At 39.2% G+C, this 20,869-nt stretch overlaps 1 protein-coding gene across 2 annotated transcripts in view; it reads right to left on the reverse strand.

Annotated features, from left to right (window-relative positions):
- Positions 1-20,869, reverse strand: part of man1a2 (mannosidase, alpha, class 1A, member 2) — a 114,376-nt gene that overhangs the window by 35,877 nt on the left and 57,630 nt on the right. For both annotated transcript variants that reach the window (XM_034574827.1, XM_034574828.1), the window contains exons 5-6: positions 17,098-17,216; positions 5,509-5,589 (exon numbers count right to left, since the gene is read on the reverse strand). In XM_034574827.1, coding sequence (XP_034430718.1) covers positions 5,509-5,589; positions 17,098-17,216 — 200 coding nt within the window. The remainder of the gene's footprint in view (positions 1-5,508; positions 5,590-17,097; positions 17,217-20,869) is intronic.

Raw genomic sequence — 20,869 nt, forward strand, 5'->3', positions numbered from 1 at the left:
AAACTTCTTCCCCTCCGTATTTGCATCCCCCCTTCTTTCTTTTTCTCCTTTAGTCCTTCCCTCTGTTCTCTTTTCCTATCATCGTTTTTATCGCTTTTGCCTCACGACCACCCTCCTCCTCCTCACTTGCTGTTCCATTTCTGTCATTCTCCATCTCTTTACCTCCTTCCTTCTCTCCCTCCATGCATCCAGAGAGTGGTTTGTGCTGTAGCGTCAACGCCTGCAGAGTCTGCAGCTTTTCTTTCAGACACTCTCACCTCATTATCCTACATCACAATGCTTGGCCTGCTTCCCTGACCTTCTCCCTTCACCGGATAATCTGCTGTTCCTTACTCATATCAGCCCCGTCGCGCTCATCCTCTCTGAATAATTTTTTGTCAAATGCAACAAGGGGGTGAAAACACCTGAGATTCTGTTATCTTTCTTACACATATAATAGGTGTAAACCATAGACTGTAAGATACTTATTTCACAGCATTTGATAATTCATACAGCTCTTTCTGAGAGATGTCAATGAAGAACTAATGCTAAAAGAACTAGATGGGGACTCAGTACAGCGCATATAGGCCAGGTCTCAACAGTCCACTTAAATTCTGCACCAAATTGCACATACTCAGAAGCTGTGTCTCAATTCAAGGGCCACTTCATTCCGAGGGTGCTTTTTGAACACCAATTGCGTAACAATGGTGCGATTTGACTGTCCTATTTTGAAGGCTCCTCCAAATTCTTTCCATCCCCGAGAAACGAAGGCTGGTGGATCCTTCTCGGGCCAACCTATCACAAGATTCATCGCGCTTCGATGACAAACCGTTTTCTCTAAGAGGTAATGGAGCGGCAAGCAATGAGACGTCCGATGCTAGTATCAGGCTTCAACTCAACTGAACAGCTGAAGGTAAACCAAGGGTCATGTCCAACAGCAGCTCTATTGCTAGGCAACATTAAGTGTGGGACAAGCGGGTGAGGCCAATCAGAGCAATCAAAATTCAAAACATGTCATTTCCATGATGCCTGTTTAATCATCTGCTTCTAATTTCTTCTCACATATGTTTTATTACTTTATATCATGCACTTATATGTTCACATTTATCTGCCATTGCTTTTTCTTTTATTCCTCTCCTTTCTTTAATCTCATCCCTGAAAAGAAAGTCGCATCAGTCTGATATTTGTCGTCTTGGGTTTCCGATTTTTAGTTTAATGGAAGGAGGAATCAACGTCAACAACCCTTTATTCAACAGAATAAGAGTCTGACCCCTTTGTGACAAATCCATACATATCTATGGCTGCCTCGAGTATATATTTGTATCCTACAGGATCACTTAACTGCTGCTGCTCTTTGGCTGTAACAGGAAAGGATGAGAAAGTGATTTTTGTAAGGTAAGAGAATAAAAAAAAGACGTGGCGAACAGTGCCATTAAGTAAATGAATGCAAAAAGGGGTAAAGAACAGAATAATGAAGGCTAAGAGGACAATGAAGCACAATGAGTGCAATAAAAGAAAGACAGTCAAGGGATGAATAACAGCAGTGAACTTGACGTGCAAACGAAGCCATCTTAAAGTCACGAACCATTGAATTGGTTTTTCAAGCCGGAGACAAACTGAAAAGACAATTAAGTTTTGGAGGAGTCAGGAGAGACAGATTAAATTGTATAAGTCAAACTCCGAAGCACATAAACCCGATTCCTTCACGGCTCCTCCAAAACTCCTCGACTGTAAATGTCCACATCGTTTTAATATCAGCATCCATAGTTTGTAATAAACAGGTTTTGTTAAAGAATGCGTTTTCTCATACCACAAAATCAAAAGACAGCAACTTCACCAGAAAACCAAGGATTTCCAGAGCAGTTGGTCTAGGCTGTTTTTGATGTGGACATATGAGCCAACAGCTAAACTTCTGATTACTAATCAAAACACAATTCTTTCAGTAAAAACCTGCTCTGACATTTTTTTTTTTTACCTATACTAGATTGAAGCTGTTTATAGTTTTGTGCTAAACATATTCCGGACTAGATGTATTCCTGTATGAGCTACAAATATATTACAATCTATTGATCTTCCCTTCTGACTGTTGGTAGGAAATTACATGGCTTGCTTGACAGTCTTAACTGTGTTTTATTATCAAAACACTGTCTGAAAGAACAAGGGGACATACGTTCAGCATAAATGCAGAGAGGAAGACTATTGTACTGCAGTTTCTTACAATATTGTGACACTAAGTCATATATTATCCACTTAATTAACTGCTTCACCCTCTTCTGGGTTTTACCATCGTACTGTATTTGTTGTGATAACTAGGCAGGAACAAGACTTTCTTTTGCTTAATGGTCAACACAATGAGTTGAAGGTACTGGCAGAATAAACGTGGGGAAACCACAAGAGTTTTTGTTCATTTACTTGCCAGTGAAGCACTTAAACTGAAGGCACTTTACAGAGTAAGGTTGAGACCTTACAACATGACTGATGACTTCGTATCATCATCAGTCACTGTACACAGCAGAGGAGCAGATTATCCTCGAGCTCTCCTCTACCTCCCACTGCTTCAAAAGTTATTGGCTACCCTCAAAAATAAGGTGCGATAAACGTATGGCGATAAATCAAACTCAATAATAGTTAGTTACATTAGTTTTCAAAAAAATTTCCTGTTCTGCATTTGGGTCAAACCTACTGGCAAAATATATTAGGCTACAGCAACAGGGATGGGTAGCTACACTAAGGCGCTGACACCGAGAGTCAATCATGACCTTTCACCCCGTTTTTATATCATCAAATAAATAAAACCAAACTTATCAGAAACATGAACACTTGAACAAACCTCAGTGTGATGAATACCTAAAATGACAGAAAATACCTTTGAGAAAAGAAAATTACTTGACGTGCAGCTCACCTGCAGGTGAACCCCCCCTGGTTTAAAAAAAAATAAATAACGGAGAGGGTACTGCTTCATATTCATACAGATACACATAATTTCCCCCAGGGGACAGCTGCCGATTGACTGAAGCAGTTGAGGAGTTAAGTGCCTTAAGGACATATCCCCCCCGAGAATGAAGAATGAGTCTGTACTCGCTTTTCTCTCCAATCAGCCATTCATCATCAGCTTTCTCCACTCCCATCCCTCTATCTACAACCATAACCTCCAAACACCCTCCACTCATCCTCACCATTGTCAGGTTTCCTCCTCCTGCACTCCGCTCCCTTCATCACTGTCTCTCCTTGGAGCCCTCCCATGCACCATCTTCCCTCCTTTCCCCCCCCAGACCACTGCTTCTATTATCACTTGCCTGGGCTCTGATGAATGACTGAGTTGGGTGGAGGAGTCGGATTTGGGCGAGAGAATCGCCATTAGGAGTGACATTAGGTTTTTGCTTGTAAGGCACTTTAGCTTGTTTTGTTATTGAGAGTGATTTAACAAAAATCACTGTTCATCAGTTTCAAAAAGCCAACCTGCAACCAATGCATCTCTCACTGTGGTCAAGCTGGGTATTTTGAATATGGGAAAGTTAATTGTGGGAGTGGGCCACTCACCGTCAGTCATCTTTGTCATATCACCCTAAATGAACGTGTCATTTATAAACCAGAAAACACTGCAGCTATTCTGAGGATAATTAAGGCATATGTCATTATTTATCCCCAACTTAATTAGGACAAACTTTGACACTTTGAGTCAATATTTTTGTGACCACAGACAAATAGTTCAAGTCTGCATTATCTAATTAGCATTTTATTTGATTTCACTGATCAAATACGCACACAAAGCACTTCATTAGGAACGCCTGATCACCTGTTTATTCTTATAGTTATCCCATCACACAGCCACATTGCAATACAATCATGCAGATCTACTTTAGCAGCTTCAGTTTATGTCCACATCAAACATCAGAAAATAGAAGGATAGTTTGAGTACTGCAAACTAGGGCTTGGCCATACGGCCCAAAACAACTATCGCGATACACAAAATGTTGATATTTTTAAATCACTGTAGAAATGTTAAATTCATAAAAGTGCACAGGAAGTGGCTAAACTAGCGGACATTAGAATATCTGACGGTCCCTGAATGCACCTTGTTGGAAGATAACTGTTTAGGCTTAAAACATGGTGTAAATGACCTTGTTTCGAGTCAAATATAAATGTCAGACTTGCCTTCTGATCATTGAGCAGCTGTGGATCATAGAGGGAACTCTGTGTTTTCACTGTTTGTGAAACACACACAAGTGTCCACTCTCGCTGGAGTGAACTCCGCTCATGTTTATCATTTGTAAACTGATTTGTTCGATTCAGCGTTCACAAAGAATATGAACAAACTGTCAATAACCGTCTCTGAACTCTCGTCAACTTGCTGGGACTCTTCACTTTCTTTCTTGTTCTCAGGCTCTCTGAGTCTCTTCCCTCCTGATACAAAATGAGTGAGCAGTCTGCTGGGAGAGGGGCATGAGAATAGAGAGAGAAATCTCAAAGAGAATTTGATGCTGCTTAAAACATTCACGTGACAATTTCCTCGATGATCGCGATATAGTCATTTTATACATCGCATGTGGTAAAAGCTGCGGTACTTTGAGTATATTCGATATGTAGCCCACCACTATGGCAAACAATATGAAATGACACCGCTCTGCTGGCACAGCTTGCTGATGCTAAATGCCAAATCATTCACTGAAACTTTATTTTTTCACGCCATGGCTTCAGTATTTTAAAGGTGCACGTCAAGGTTTTTTGAGAGGTGTGGTAGAGGAAAACGATCAGACTTCACAGAGTCAATACTATAAGTCAGTGACTGTGTTTTCAGGCTGTTTTGTAAGTAAAACATCTGACAACAAAATAATAGGTTTCCCCCCCGGTACAGATATGTTGCCCAGTGCTTGCAAAGACCACATAAAAGAATGATAGAGAGCACGGTGGATGTGGATGCTGAATAAAGCACATATTTGATGTATCTGTCTCCATTAAAGAGGGAGCACAGCTTGGCTAGGCATGAAAGCTGGGGTGGATGGGACAGACGGACCAAGAGAAAAAGAACAGAAAAAGCGGGATGCATGGCTGGATTCAACTTCCAACCAGCTACTTAAATGAGAACCAAAATCTGTCTGCCGACATGAGGGAGCAGAGGAGAGGATGGATGATAGGAGGTACCATAGAGGACAGAAAGAAAAAATGTCAAGGGGAGGTGGGAGGGAAGAGGGGAGGAGGAGAGAGGTTGTAAAATGGAAGACAATGTTTTTTCAAACGTTTTCCATCTTTCACTGCTGCCATTCAGGTAATAATACACATACCAAAGTCTCGACCCATTTCTTCTTCAGAAAACTCGGGATCGAACAAAATTTTTGAAATGATTTTCATGATCGGTCACATTGGCTGGGCTAGCTCCTTGATTATGAACACTACATGTGCCTGTAATCGAGGAAAACATTGTGTTCAGGTCTGGTTCGGTTAATTTACTCTTGGGCTTGGACAGGTTGCAGTCCAAGCCACACACACAATCTCACAAATACACACACAAACATGAAGGTCAGTACTTACTTCCTGTCCAGAGAGGTAGTAGGCGGCCAGCAGTCCTCCTATGAAACGAATGTTGACCTCAAACACTGAGACCTCAGAATTCTGGAAAAACATAAATGAGGACCAATTAAAGAAAACTATACATCGAATTAACACAAAGAAATCCCATTTAGTTTGTGTTGACAATTTAGACCTCTTTGAAGGTAGGTTTTAATTACATTCAGGTCGCTGTCAGCCATTTTACAATTTTCTTTAATCTTTCTTTCTTTTGGAGTTAGGCTTTGTCTTTTGAGCTCTTTGGATGTTTCTGGAGCAGAAGCACAGCTTGAGTTTCCTTTCATGTTTTTTCACAAGTGTTTGTATCAAATTGTTTTTACGACCTTCAAAAAATATCTTAATAGACAGAGAAGGCAAAGAACTGTTCTCTTCCCAAAACAGCATATTCAAGCAAAATAAATCAAATCACAGGCAAACCAAACAACTTTACAGCTTTTCATTTAATAACACTTTACCCCCCTTAAATCATTTGTTTTAGATGACTTAAGATGCATTGTGTAACCCATGACTTACAGAAACATCTAAAGCAAAATACTGATCCCTCACACACCCCTCTTTAACTACAACTCAGAAAACAAACATTAAGAAAATGCTAATTCTTGTGGAGAAAATATAATTCATGGAAAAACTGATTCACTTTCTAAGGACCAATTCAGGCAGCCGTAAAAAACACTGGGCTACATCCAAGAGAAAAGATGGGTCATGTTCTGAGCGGTTGATAATAGTTAAATACATAAAATGTGAAGAGAGAGAAACCCCAGATATATATATATATATATATATATATATATATATATATATATATATATATATATATATATATATATATATATATTCAAGATGTATATTTGAAAATGTTATTTTCTTCTACAATAATATGATTTAAATATCAATTTTAATGAATAAAAAAGTGACATATACAGACCAGTCGAATCAAACAAGACACTATGGCTAACCACATTGAAGCCTGGCATGGCTTTGATGGGAGATTGGTGATTCACACTTGTAGCTTGGTCTCATCACTAAACAAACACATTTTATGCATGTTGATTTAACCAATTGAGTCCAAGGTTTTCTCCCTGGCTATTATTTCCTGCTTTTTGAGGAGTGGATGTGCTGGTTTACTTGTTTGTAGAGCACAGCTTAAACTCTCAACAAAATATTCAATTTTTCTACTCTAATATACCCCAAAGAATAAATCACCCTGTTGCCAGCTTTCCCAGCTCACACAGTCCATGGCCTAGAATTAACATGTGAACTGTAAGCCACTTAGTGCAAAATACAACTTGGTGTAAAAATGCTTTCGACTATCACAGTCAGTTAATTCAAGTGAAATTAGGATATGTCAATGTGATGGACAACTTCCATCTTGACAACATGGCAATACTGATCGACTGAGATGCCTTGCAGCCCACGACATTCAGAGGCTGAGAGCTATCTGCTAACTAACGTGTGACCTTGCTGTGATACTTCAGAAGAAATTAGAATATAGGCTATAAGAGATTAGAGCTTTACTTTTATCTCTAAAAAGAAGTCGGGTCACCTCGATTTATAGTAAATGCACTCTAGAGGGGAGAGAGAGAGACGCAGTGTCTGAATCTTAGAAATGTGGCCTTAGCTGTCAAGTAGGTTGGAAAAAAAGGTTTACACTACGATTTATTCTCTCTTTATAACCTCATGAAGTCACTGCAGCCTTTATTCACAAACATTCACAAACCTGTTTCATCCACAACACCCTCCAGTTTCAGGTCAGCTGGAGCGGCCACATCACTGCTTATTTACCTCTGACTTCTAGCTACCTTCACTAACCTGTTCTTAATCCATAATGAGTCTCTTTGCTCTTGGCCCTTTCTACCATGCATGGTCTAGAGCTGTCATAAATCGTCATACTAATGCTGCTGGGAGGCCTTTGCAATAGAATTATGGGTAATAGTCAGTCCTCTTAGTATCCCTCATTCCACAGGTCTATAATTTCTGGCAGAACAGGTTTTTGTTTATCTCCTGAGGATCACAACATTATGTCTAGATATAGAGAAGTGTGAATATCTGGAATATTGTGGCTTTGGTCGAACATCAAACTATCTCATGATCTGTACCTTTTTTGAATTTGGTTTGTGGTTACAGGTGTGACTCCCTCAGGAAACAAACTACTTCACCTGCATTACTTTTTTCGACTTTTACTCGAGAATCGGCAAAAGACAGCAAGAGCTTATAAGCATCTACAATCGACCTTAGGTGAAAATGTTTTTTACGTTGTCAGAATGTGTGATAATGTACCAGTCTCACTTGAAGCTGCCCCCCACCCCCAAAGATCCCATGTATGCAGTTGTGAAGACAACAGAGTCAATTACCAACTGGAAGACGAATGAGTTGTAGAATGGCTCTCATCTCCACTGCTCCACCTATGTTATTTTCTTCTTGACTAGATCCCACTTTGTTCAAGAGTATCATATCTATCTTTCCTTTTTTTCTTCCCCAAGGTCGCTCCCTCTATCTTTTGTTCAGCATACACTAAACAGTAGGCTGGTGAAGAATTTAAAGCAACACTATGCAAACTAAATTTTTACCCGAAAACTCAAAATTTGTTTGATGGTGGATTAGGAAGAATGGAGTCTCTTTCATTTTCACTCATCTCTCTAAACACCTGTACTTGCTCTATGCAAGTCTGGTGAGCTGGTGTGATCTTCTATGAGAAGTGCTAAACTATGTTTGTAAAAGCGATAGCTCTTCTGATTCAGCAAGCTGGGGATTATGGGTAATATCCACCATCCAGTTGTGTTCCAGTTCAGTGAGTAGGACTACGCAGTCAAAACTCCACTGAACACATTGATGGACTTTGTTTTTTCTCTACAAGAAAACAATTTAATCACTCGGACTCGGAGCCCAACAGAATTAATCAACATGCGTGGCTGCAGAGGGCGCTGTTGCTAAGTTAAACCATGATTTTTGAAATGATGCATGCAGCGATGGACACTTTTCAGCCGCTGTATTTAACTTATAAATGTTTCCTGCCAATGTCCAACTTTGTTAAAGTTAGAACACTATTTTCTTAAGTGCAAGATTAATCTGAAGAATGAAAGAGCAAACGCACATAAGGAAGCACACACCAAAACAGCAGGGGCTGCAAGTCACACAGCGGTTGTTGTTGAGCTGAGTGATGAAGGGACGGGAAGCTCTTAAAGCTGAAGGCCAGCTTTGTTCTTCAAGATCCATCTATCTAACTAACCCTGTCCGTCCGTCAGTCAGCCTCACTTGTTAGCCATTTACATCTGTAGTTTAGGAGCACTAACCCCAATGAGCAGCAGAGCTATAAAACAGACCTGCAGTGAACACAGATGAGACAGCGAGGAATCATGTAGGTTGTGCAATGACGCATGAGAGTAGCACACGAGATGTCGGAGTTTCATGAATTGTTTTGGTATGAAGCGTCATAAATAGGGCAGCATCATTTTCTGATGTTCTATCATAAGACAGCTCTTAATGACATACTGTACTCGCTCTCCCCTGTGAATTACATCCACTTTCCAACCCTCTCTACTTTTTCTATTAATATCCACCATGTGCCTGTATAAACAGGAACACATCAAGCCATATTTTAAGACATTTCATTCCTGTCATCTCCGTTGTTTATTTTAATTAGATCCTGCCACTTCTGTAAAAGCACCTCTTGCTAAGATCCGAACTCAGTGGGTCATCAAAATAGATTGACTGATGTATATTCAACTGACGCTCTGCTGCTTTTGCAGATCCATCAATTGAGGCTTGTCCTTCTTATACTCAAATTGGATAAAGTGTCAGCTGAGTGTGTGTTATTATTTACAATCATTCAATCACCATACATGTCAAATGCAGCAACTTTGATAAACATTTGATCATTTTAAAGAATATATGCAAACATTTCACTGGTTCTAAATTCAAAGGGGATTGATTTGGTGGTTTCTTCTTCTGCATCTGTCTCAGATTTCTACAGCAGAAAGTGGATACTATATTACAAAACACAAGCCTGATGAACTGGAGTAAAACTCAGAGAGCATACAAATGGCTTTCTTGTTCTTATAATAGAAAAATAACAGGGAAAAGGAAGCAGTATGATAATGTGCACCGAACCCGACGAGGCTACATGATATTACCCAGATTATAGCCCAGCCCAGGAGATGTATGGCGTTGGGTGTGCTTGGAAACAATCAATGGGCATCAGGTGTAACAGTAAATGTATCTCTTGCCGTGTGTCATAATGGATAACATGTTTTGTCAACTCCGTGACATTGACCGATTGGAGCACAACTGACAGCGCTAGATAAAGCTGTGCACGAATGTAAACATGGCAAAGCGAAAGAGGAATAGTGTCGTTGGTGTTGTCAGGTGGAACTGTAAAACAGAGGAAAGGTTTGTAGAGCTGCGGAACAACACAGTTTTTTGAGTTTCCTCAAGGGATTACCATGACAGCCATGTTTGCCCTGGAGGTCAGTTGGGACGATTCCTTTCCAGTAAAACTACACGCCATAAAAAATGGCAAATAGTGATTAGTCTGCGACACAGTAAGAAATGATTATACTAATTAGCCTTATCTGACACAATGTCCATCCTTACAGACAAAAACATATTTTACTCTGACCCCAGCATATTTTCAAGGCTTACTTATAACATGGTTCAATTTTCCTATTTATTCCTTTTTTTCATTCACAGCATGTTATCCGTCTGCATAATTGTCTACCACATGGTTTTGCTCAAACATTTCACTAAAGCATAAAATAATATATTGATAGCTCTACAAGTCTGAAGGGAAATAACTGGAAAAACATGTCATCCATGTGACTCCACTGAGACATTATATTCTCCGGCTACTTGTCATCCCAGGTGACAGCAGAGAGGATGCACACAAGGCTGGAGAAGACACTGTCACATGTCTTTGACCTTCAGTAAAACGCTTCGGGGGAAGTATAAAAGAGACGAGATGAGACGAGGGGGCGTCATGACAGACATGATAGCTGATTTCCCCATGTAGGACCACCAGCTCAGCAATGTCATGCACTATAATGAAGCCATCTCTTTCGCTTCTCCAAAATATTATGAAAGACAACTTTGCATTTCCACAGTGTTGCGTGGAACATTGAAGTGCTGACACACAACAAAATTTGAATAAGGAACCGTCACACTTGTAAAATTAAATCTGGTTAATCAAACCGGGCTGGAACGCAGCCTTTGACAGCTAGAATTAATGTATCTCTCCATCTCTGCAGCATCATCCCTGATCAAATCTGCAATCTAACCAGGATTATTAATGCATTAGTTATCAGAGTCCATTAATTAATTTGGTGGAGCGATGGATGCAGACCTCATGCCAACACATTTATCATATGAGGGCAAGCTGCAGTGCGGGGGCTCCATCAGGACATTGGAGACTCAAACAATGACTCACTGCTTGGCTCGACCTGACATGGCAACTATTCAATCATTCATTAGTGTTGGAGCTCGTGGATGTGCTGGTGATGGCAGGTGGGTGGCTGAACTGATGGGAGCAATACACAGAATACAAATGTGCACATGATGTTGGAAACATATAATTGTAATTTGAAGTAAGTGATATCAACAGAGAACATTGTAGCAATGTTGCCATGTTCCTAGATATAAACTATCTTTCTATCTATCTAATAACTGTGCATCATTTTTGATAAACTGATAAACTAGCTTCGCCTGGCAGAGTTCACACTACCTCATCTTCGTTTGTTTGTCTTAAGGACGAAGCAAATCCTTTTTTGGGGGTTCGTGAGCTGTTGTTTTTTTTTTACAAGCCAACATTTTGGCATTTGTCCAGCGACATCTTGGTTTTTTTAAACAGCCTGACAGAGCTCGAGGACACTGCACACACTCACCTATAACTGCCTGCATCCATCTGACGGTACTAGCTGGCAATCTCACATGTGCATACACAGTCTTCTTCCTCTCTAATTGTTCATTGGGGATTTGCACACAGCTCTTAGGTGCATTACCAACACATCCTGGCAGTATTAAAACGTTACTTACTAATTTCTATTAGGCAATCCGTTTTCTAAGAAACTAGTGAGCTTAAACTATCTTTTTTTTTTATATATAAAAACTATTTGAAAATCATGACTTATCCATAGGTCCACATCTCATACTATGACTTGATAAAGTGAAAAGGGGTAAAAATATCCTCATCATGAAGGTCAAACTGTGTCTAACTGGGATGGCAAACACACCCAGCGGCAGTTAAGCTCAATGTAATGTTGAGGGAACCTGCACTCACACATGCATGCACAGGAGAGTGATTAAACTTGACTAAGAGTGATGTCTTTAATCTCCTAAATGGAAATCCAGACTATGCCTTTATTGCAGCCCCAGAGCTCTGATAAGAGAGGTCTGGTGTGGCTGCAACCTTGGGTTGAGCAAATCTTTGATTTTCGCAAGGGCCAACCTTAATAACACTTTTGCCACCGATTACACTGCCTGGCCTCTGCAGGCTTGAAATATATTGCTCCATATGAGCTGGGGAATTTCCTATTTTGTAAAAGGCCTGAGCAGAAGCCAGAGTAATGCCATGGCCCTATTGCTAAGATTGACCTTAAATTAGCTTAACCTTTCATGAATGTAACAGTAGCTGGAAGCTGCTGCCCGAATCCTTTGCCTAATGCATGCAGGTACAAGAGCACCAAACCGAGCCGTTAATGAAAGCACAGTGACACACCTCCTCCTCCTCCTCCTCACTTTCTCCCCATTAACAGCTCCAAGTCTCATTCTGTCCTCTCTCCTCCTTCCTCTCCACCCTCTAATCCCATCTCTGCATTCCCCTCTCGTGTATCCAAAGGGGCTTCTCCACCTCTGCCTCTTCTACAAGCATATTTTCCTCATTGTCTCATTCTCCTTTCATTCTAATTGCAGTTGTTATACATTTCATAAGTCCCCACCATTTTAATAAGGTGTAAATCACACACTGTTTGTAAGATTTTATTACAATGGCTGCTCCTGCAGGGGTTTGACGGTCACTCTGCTAGAATACCTAATACTGTTTGCAAAACGCTTTGACTTATATTTAAAAGAATCAAAATATTGACAGCGTCAGGTGAATGTGTTGTCATTCCTTTCTGCATTACCTTAGTGTTTGTTGGGTGACCGATAAGTAAGACATGGCTCAATTTCAATATAATTTTTTTTAATGTAATATATCATTATTTTTCACACTTCTCTTCATATTGAATTGTTCATCTAAAATGTATCTTCCTTTCCCGGCTTTTCTGCCTTATTCTATCAACCCTCAATCTACTTGGTGCCTTTATATCCACCTCAGAGGCACCGTTCATCAGACTAAGGCTGAAAATCTGATATGTGAGACATTTTGGAAAGACTTTCACACTTTGTTAAGCTTCATAGCGGGTTTCTAACCTTTAGTGCTTGAATGACACAATTTGTATCAAAAGTCGTGCTCCATAATCCAAAAGTGAATATCAGGGCTGTACCGAACACATTTTGACAGCGAAGTCAGATTTAGCTGTTCAATGCAAATATTCTTTCATGATTATTCGCTATTTTTCATATAGACTATCAAGCAAAGCTTTATTGTACAGGATTTGGTGTTACGTCAGTGCCAAAGCAAGAAAAAGCCAAGTTATCGCTTCGATCGAACATGTACGTTAACGGCAGATCAGACATGTGCAAGTAGTTTTTTTTTTTTTTGCCAACCATAGACGACTTGACACAGGGGATTGATTTTACCCCAGAGAAGAGCGTGAATCTGAGAAAGGCTCAGTCTCAAGTTATGCACACTGACTGACTGCTCGATTTACAGATCTCCATTAACTAAAGGGACTGTGACTGAGGATTCAAATCTTTGACTTTCAGGGGACAACCGAACATAGCGTTATCTCAGAGATATTTTAGAATCAACATGATTTATACTTTCATATATTAGTTTTTAATATCCGTTGTGGATAAATCTCCATAAATTACCTCAGAAATCGTCCAAAAAATACATCATAATCCATTAAATCTTTAACTGCAGAATCTTAGCTAAAAATCCTCAAGCTTGGAAGTTTTGTTCAGCAGTAATCTAGAGGTTGTATCCATGATTACAGAGCAAATGTCAATGGCTAATTGAGCTTGACTTTTCATAGAGCATCTCTGTCACAATTTTGACCAATGTAGGCTAAAACTCACATTAGCTCAAGTATGTATGTAAAAAAATAATATATATATATAGTGACTGTTAAAAGCCCGTAAATAAAAGGGAGTAAGAAGAGTTAAAAAGTCTTTCTATTTCTTTCTTTCAGCCGTCTCTGCTACTTATTGCTTTGCTAACTTTGTCTTCTCCTCTAATCTGTCTTCCTCCATGTCTTCATTGGTCTATTCATCCAAACCCCATCTTCTCAGTCTGGTTGATCTTCATACCTCTTTCATTGCCTCTTATTGCACCTTTCTCTTCTTGTCACTCCATCTCTGCAGACCCAATTTCTCCCTCGTCCTCCATTCATCCATCTAAGCCTTTTTCTTCCTCTCTCTCTCTCTCTCTCTCTCTCTCTCTCTCTCCCTCCCTCGTTCTTCCAAACCAATTCCTCCCTCCACCCTTCTTTCCGCTGCTCAGCCACAGTGATCCTGAGGTTAATTAGCCCTCCAAGTGTCAGACTGTTAGATCCCCTCCTGCCTACCTGCGAGCTGCCCTGTGATTGCCTCAGTAGAGGGACTAACAAGCTTGGGCTTCAGACATTGGTGCAGGCAGAGAGTAAGGAGTAAAAAAAAGGATAAGGGGGGGTAGCAAGGATAAGCCATACATGGACAAAAATAATGATGTCAAAGGATGGAATGGGAATGCAGAGAGAAAAGGGGAGAAAGGACAAGTGGTAATGGAGAACAAAGAATCAAAGGATGTTTAGTGAAAGAAGAGAAGAGGGAGGAACCGTTATGAAAGGTGATTTAAGGGGATAAATGACAAAAAGTGTAGCTTGGTGTGAATAAATGTGAAAGATAGTAGGAACAGAAAAAGGATATAACTTTCTGACTAGTATTCAGAAGACAAACAACAGGTTGGAGAATGATGGAGGGAAGGTAGTGAGAGAATAGAAGACTGGAAGGAGTGAGAATTATCCAGGGGGAAAAAGATGAAAGCAAAATGAACTCTTACGATGGACAGAGCGTGAGCTGGATAAGGACAAGTGATAGTTGTGGCAGAAGATGAATGGATAGATAAAAATTGCAATTGTTAAATGTAATGAAAGAGGGGAGACAATAAAGAGGTCAATTCCAGCACGAGGTTATAAAAGAAAACACAAAGGTAGTGCCTCAGTAAAGACAAAAATAGATAAGAAAAAAGAAGGGAGATGAAAATGGGGGGGTAAAAAAAAAAATTGAGGAGAAAGAAGGAGTGGATGTGGATGTGATTGGCAGGTGAAAAGGGGAGAAGGAAGCTGTAATGAAAGAGAAGGATGGAAATAAATGAGCAGAGCTGCAGATGTGGTGGACAAGAAAGGAGGGTGTTAAAGGAAGAGGGAGATAGAAGAGAAAAGGGAAAGAAAATGGATTGAAATGGACAGAGAAGGATGAACATCAACCGATACTCAAAAGGGAATCAAGCAAAAAAAAGTTCTTAGAAGTAGAGCTCAATGGATTTAATGGTTGGCTGATCTACATTGGTATCTGCATTTATGTTTGCTGATACAAAACATTTCATTGTACAGGATCAATGGAAGATGTGCATTTATGTTGTATTTTAAGTAAAAATATATTTTCTTAATTAAATTTCTTAAGGTTTGGTTGCATTTGTGTTTTCATTATATAATTTGTGATTTATAATAAAGTGTACGGTTAAAATTGTGAAATGTCACACCTCAATTATACTTCTCTGTCATACGGTTTGACATCGTAGAAATCACTTACAATTTTTTCCAAAGATATTTATTGGTTGATCTGTATCGACATATCAGTCGGGCTCTGCTTAACTTTGTTATTATTGGGATGTTATTAGCCCAACTCTTAATTTACAATTCTTAATTCATACATCACAACCCTGTGGACTATTTTAAACAAAAAAAGAGATCTAAATTTGGGAAAACATGACAATACTGAAAAAGTAAATTAGGCCTACGATGCTTAGTTGTAAAAAATGAAAAGGGTTATATTAGACTGATGAACACAAAAACGTTGTGGTAAAATGTGGGGAGTTGATCTTTTTCAATCCAAATCATAGCTACTGTTTTGACAAGTCCAATATTTGCTAGAGAAAGAAAGATATATATATATATATACACACACACACACACACACACACACACACACACACACACACACACACACACACACACACACACACACACACACACACACACACACACACACACACACACACACACACACACAGAAATACGTGCAGCTTCTGTTCATATTCTAAATGAGTTTCAATATGATTTGATTGATGCGGTGCAGAACACTGGTGACATCTGTGTTCTGATGGTGCTGGAGGACATGTTGAAAACCATGTTCATCAGATAAATTAAAGTAGCGCTAACTCCTGGTCTCTTTTAATGAATACTCCAGCATCATTAGAACCCCATTAGAAAGGCTGTGCTCTGCTGTCAAAGTAATTGGCCAAATTATGAATTTGGCTGTTGACGAAAGTAGAAAAAGATATTATGATTTTTTTATTCCAAAGGTATTTCTTGTAAAAAGCCTCCAGCCGTTCTGTGCTCTGCAAACCTTTTGGTCCTTCATATCAGTCAAGAGCTTAGCTCACAGCTAAAGTGAGTACAGCAGAGTCACTGTCCATCCAGCTTTATACTCATGTCTCTAAAGGGGATTCACTTCCAGTTTTGGACGATACACAGCTCTTGCTCCTGCACAGTTTGAATGCAAGTGTCTGCCAAATGAATGTAATGTACTGTAAAGTACAAGAGTGTTTTCACAGCAGGAGCAGGAAACACAACGACGTGTTTAATCCTTAAACAAGGTTCATTAAACCAAGCAGCAGCAATACGATATATTTAAATGCATCCAAATCCAGAGAAGATTGTTTAGATTGGGACTATGGACGGTATATAAATATAGAGAATATAACAGCTCCCAACATCTTGTTTTACCCCCTGGTGGCTGGCTGCAGTATAGGTCACAAACCCCACCTCTTCCATTGGGACATGGGTGAAATACATTGTTCTCAAAGATGCTTTCTGTCATTTGAGGTCGTTCTTAACCCTGGTGTATGTTCATGTGTTCTTGTTTCTGATATTTTGGGTTTTAAAACCGTACAAGACATCATGATTGACAGCGGAGACTGACTCACGATTGGTTGTGTGTGTGTGTCGGCGGAACCTATTCTCTATATCTCTATTCCATGATCACAACTGCAAGGGCTGACTCCGAACGACCCCACCAGAACAAGATGGCAGCACTCGCATAAAGGATATTTTGGCTTCAGATTTACATGTCATCCATCTTTATTTATAGTCTATGATGCTCATCAACATGGACTGGACCTTAAATCTAAAAATGTCCTGATTGTGTGGCCACTTCTGTAATTTTTTTGATTGATATAAGAAGAAGTCGTGTACTCACCACACCAAAGTCCAGGTTCTGTTCGATCCACTCCTGTCCGTCCTTGAACTCATCGTGCAGACCCATGATGTACAGAGTGTCTAAGGCATCCACAATGGTCGCCCCTAGTTGGGAATTACCTGCAAAAATACAAACAGAAAAATTAGTTAATTTATTGGGTCACAAATAACCCAATTAGCTTTATTCAATAAACCTGCACCTCTGGGAATTATGAGGAAAAGTAATCACAGAACACAACAGCTAAAATAAAAAGAGAGAAAGAAAACATACGACTGCAATAAAAAAGACAATGATCCATTTTTTTATGGATCAAAGTCAAAATTGACATTTTAGCAGCCATTACATGTGATTTATGTGATTAATATATGCATATATGATGCACAGTATGACCTCTATCAACCTGCTTCTGTGACAAGTAGGAGGTCCGACATTCAGATCTACATTCCCTTAATTACAGGAGTCTGTAACTGACAGAGTAATATCTTGTAACAGAGATGGGACATTAAGCTAATTAGTGCCGAGTATAATAGCGAAGGTGTCACATCATCACTGAATGATAATCTGCCTCATTCACTTGAATGTCATGGTTTGAAGATCAGGACATTACGGCTGAGACATGATGTGATTCTGGTCACGTATGTGCAATACAATTCTCTGACAACAGGAGCGAGTAATCCAATTTTGAGTTTGAACCACTTTTAAAAGTCAGAAATCCAAGACAGCGCAGCTCAGCACTGCAGCTGTTGTTTCACTACCATTGATCAGCCACCCCATAAACCGCTGTTAATATATCATGGTTGCATTTTCGCGCACCACAGAAATAAAACGTTACTTACTGCCCCTTTAAGTAAGCTGCAATTCATCAAGGACTGTTGTTTCTACTCACTGTTGTATTTTAATACTATTCATCACACTACAGCTGAGGTCAGCATCTCTCCAACTCCAGCTCTGGGGCTTCTATAGCCTAATAATGCAAAGCAATTTATGTTGTGCTTATTTAAATACTACAGGCTTTGAAGGTATCATCAAAAACACATCTCTGTGTAAAGGGATTTGAGCCTAATTTACAAATGAGGAGCACAAATCTAATTAACAGGTCAGTCGGTCCTTGTCCTTTAACCTGGACAGTTTTTTCTTTTTTTCCCCCCTAAATTGTCTTGATGGCCAACAGCTAGAGAACTAAATGCAGTATATGCAAAGATAGTTGTCTATGTACAGTATAATACATACAAATTGTACCCCTGTTCAGATATTTAGCATTAACATGTTTCTGATACAGATTTAATGGCTGAAAAATCTAAAATGAAACATGAATACACGTGCAAAATCTAAGTTTCCATAACAGCAGACATTATGTTATGACTGACACTGATCTACGACTGTGGAAGGTTGGCACTGACCAATAAATCAGTTTAGCTCTACTAACAATTCCACTCCCTTTTGCCAGATTGGCTAGATGTTTATCGCTGCATGTTTGAATATATAGGTTCATACTTGATAGACAGGAGGACATTTAAATGTACACTTAAACTCCAGTTTCAGTCAGTCAGGTAAATCAAAGTGTATTTTTTTCCCAGTAGACCTCCAATTAGTAATATTATTCTGAGGACATGTATTACATCATGTGATTACAATTTCTTATAGTTCTACTCAAACCACAAGTGTAAATTTGATTACATCATCATATGGATCGATATTTACTTTTTTCTGTAAAATAATCATCTTCAATTTAACGTACTGGCAGTTAATTAAAACTGACTACATATCTTAAAAGTACAGAGGAGTCGATGCAGATTCTAAACGTCCTCATTTGTATGTAAAACAATGCAGCAAAGTGTTTCAAGATCTCATCAGATCATCTGGATTCCCCCTCTATCACCGAATTTGGTCCAGTTTGTTGCACAAACATAAACAAATATGTCATTGGTAAACGTCTGTGTCACTGCCCTTAAATTCTTCCCCATGTCATATCAGCAAAGGTGTATGTTGCTGGAATTCCTGAGTCTCATTACTGTCCCTTCTTATCTACGACTTCATTCAAAGGGAAAGGGAGAGGTAGCGTTAGTACCATTATAGAAACGAACCGCTAAATCACTGGAAAAATAAACTGCGGCCAAGCAGGCACGGCGGATAGCGAGATGCCCTGGCCATCTGCCGGATCTTGACAGATTGGCCTGGACCGTTGGGGGAGCAGCGCCCCTCTGCTGCAGCAAGAAACCCCCATCTCTGTCCCTTCTGTCTCTTTCATCACCCACAGGTTACGCTTTAGGCATCATAGCAATGTGAGGCCAAGACAGAGGCCTGTCAAGAATCTTAGGTCAGGTAATATTTTTTGATGTCAAGGTTTTCTCCAACAGCTCCAGAATGTGACGCTTTCTCTGTATTCACATCACAGTGAGTAGTCACCATCACTGCCATGAATAAAAAGAGTGTGATTTTCACATTAAGTTATCGAGCCATGTTTTTGCTTCTGAAATACCAGGAGGTGTAGCCCTAATTGTTTCAGAATAACCCTCTCGTAATTTCTCCAAACTATTATTGGATTTCTGCCAGAGGCAGCATCAGTGTGACAGTGGCACTGTGTGTAACTGATAGTGACATTTTGTCTGAGCTTTGCAGTCGATACATCGTCTTATTTAGACATGTTAAAACACAAACCTCCTTGTATTAGACACTTTAGGGTTAGTTGTGGATATATGTGAAACAAGGCATACAATTATATTACGTGGTCTTAGAATAGTATTTCCTTCTGCTGTGATGATATCAAAGTTATGATAATACAATAATTAATTTACTTTAAAATTCAGAGTATTAAAATGTCAATTTACTACTGCACACAACCTATTTTGTTTGGGCTAATTTCAGATATTTTAAATCATGATTAAATAGTCTTTATGTCTATATTAATATTACGATATGTCTACATTACTTAAATTGGTGTGTCCCAGCATAGATGAACTATTAGTTCATTCAAATAAAAACTAATGGGAGGGCTACTAAGTTATTTTAATTATTGATGAATCTATCGATTTGTGCATTCATTGTTTAGACTATGAAATATCAAAAATGAGCCCAAAGAAACTTCAAACATCAAAACTCAAAAAGTATTCAATTCAAATACACAAACTACACAAAGGCAGCAAAGAGATACAACCAGCAAATATTTCTTATTTTTGTTTGACTGAATGCTAAACAATAAATCAATCGTCAAAGTTGTTGTGTTTTATTTCAATTTATTACTTAATTTATATTAAGCATTATATTGTAAAATTATTGGATAATTATATTTGTACCCAATATACAGGGAACCTATAATGATTTTAAGGTTAGGTTAAAGGGATATAATAACTTTAATGTATTAATGTAGAGTAGAATATTGATATTGAAAGTTACACAATGACGTAAAAAAACACAAATGGCCATAAATAATGTATGGTTGTGTTTTACCTGCTTTGAATATTTCTCCAACCTACAAGGGCGATATATGTGAACCCTGTGGTATTATTTGGTATTCTGTATTAATTGGTGCATAATCTAATCTTCATTTCAGTCACTAATAAACACAAACACTATTCCACATCTTTACTGACGACAACCAGTCAGTATTCACTTCACAGTGCTGGTGGAAAAAGAAAGTGCACCCATGGATTTAAAAACTGCATGGTCCAAACTCCTTTGGCAGCAATAACCTCAGATAAGTGTTTCGGGCAGCTGTGGATCAGACCTGCACAACCACATCTTCCACACAGAACCGCTGCAGCTCTGCCACATT

The sequence above is a fragment of the Hippoglossus hippoglossus genome, chromosome 21 (genome assembly GCF_009819705.1).
Source record: "Hippoglossus hippoglossus isolate fHipHip1 chromosome 21, fHipHip1.pri, whole genome shotgun sequence".
Taxonomy (NCBI): domain Eukaryota; kingdom Metazoa; phylum Chordata; class Actinopteri; order Pleuronectiformes; family Pleuronectidae; genus Hippoglossus; species Hippoglossus hippoglossus.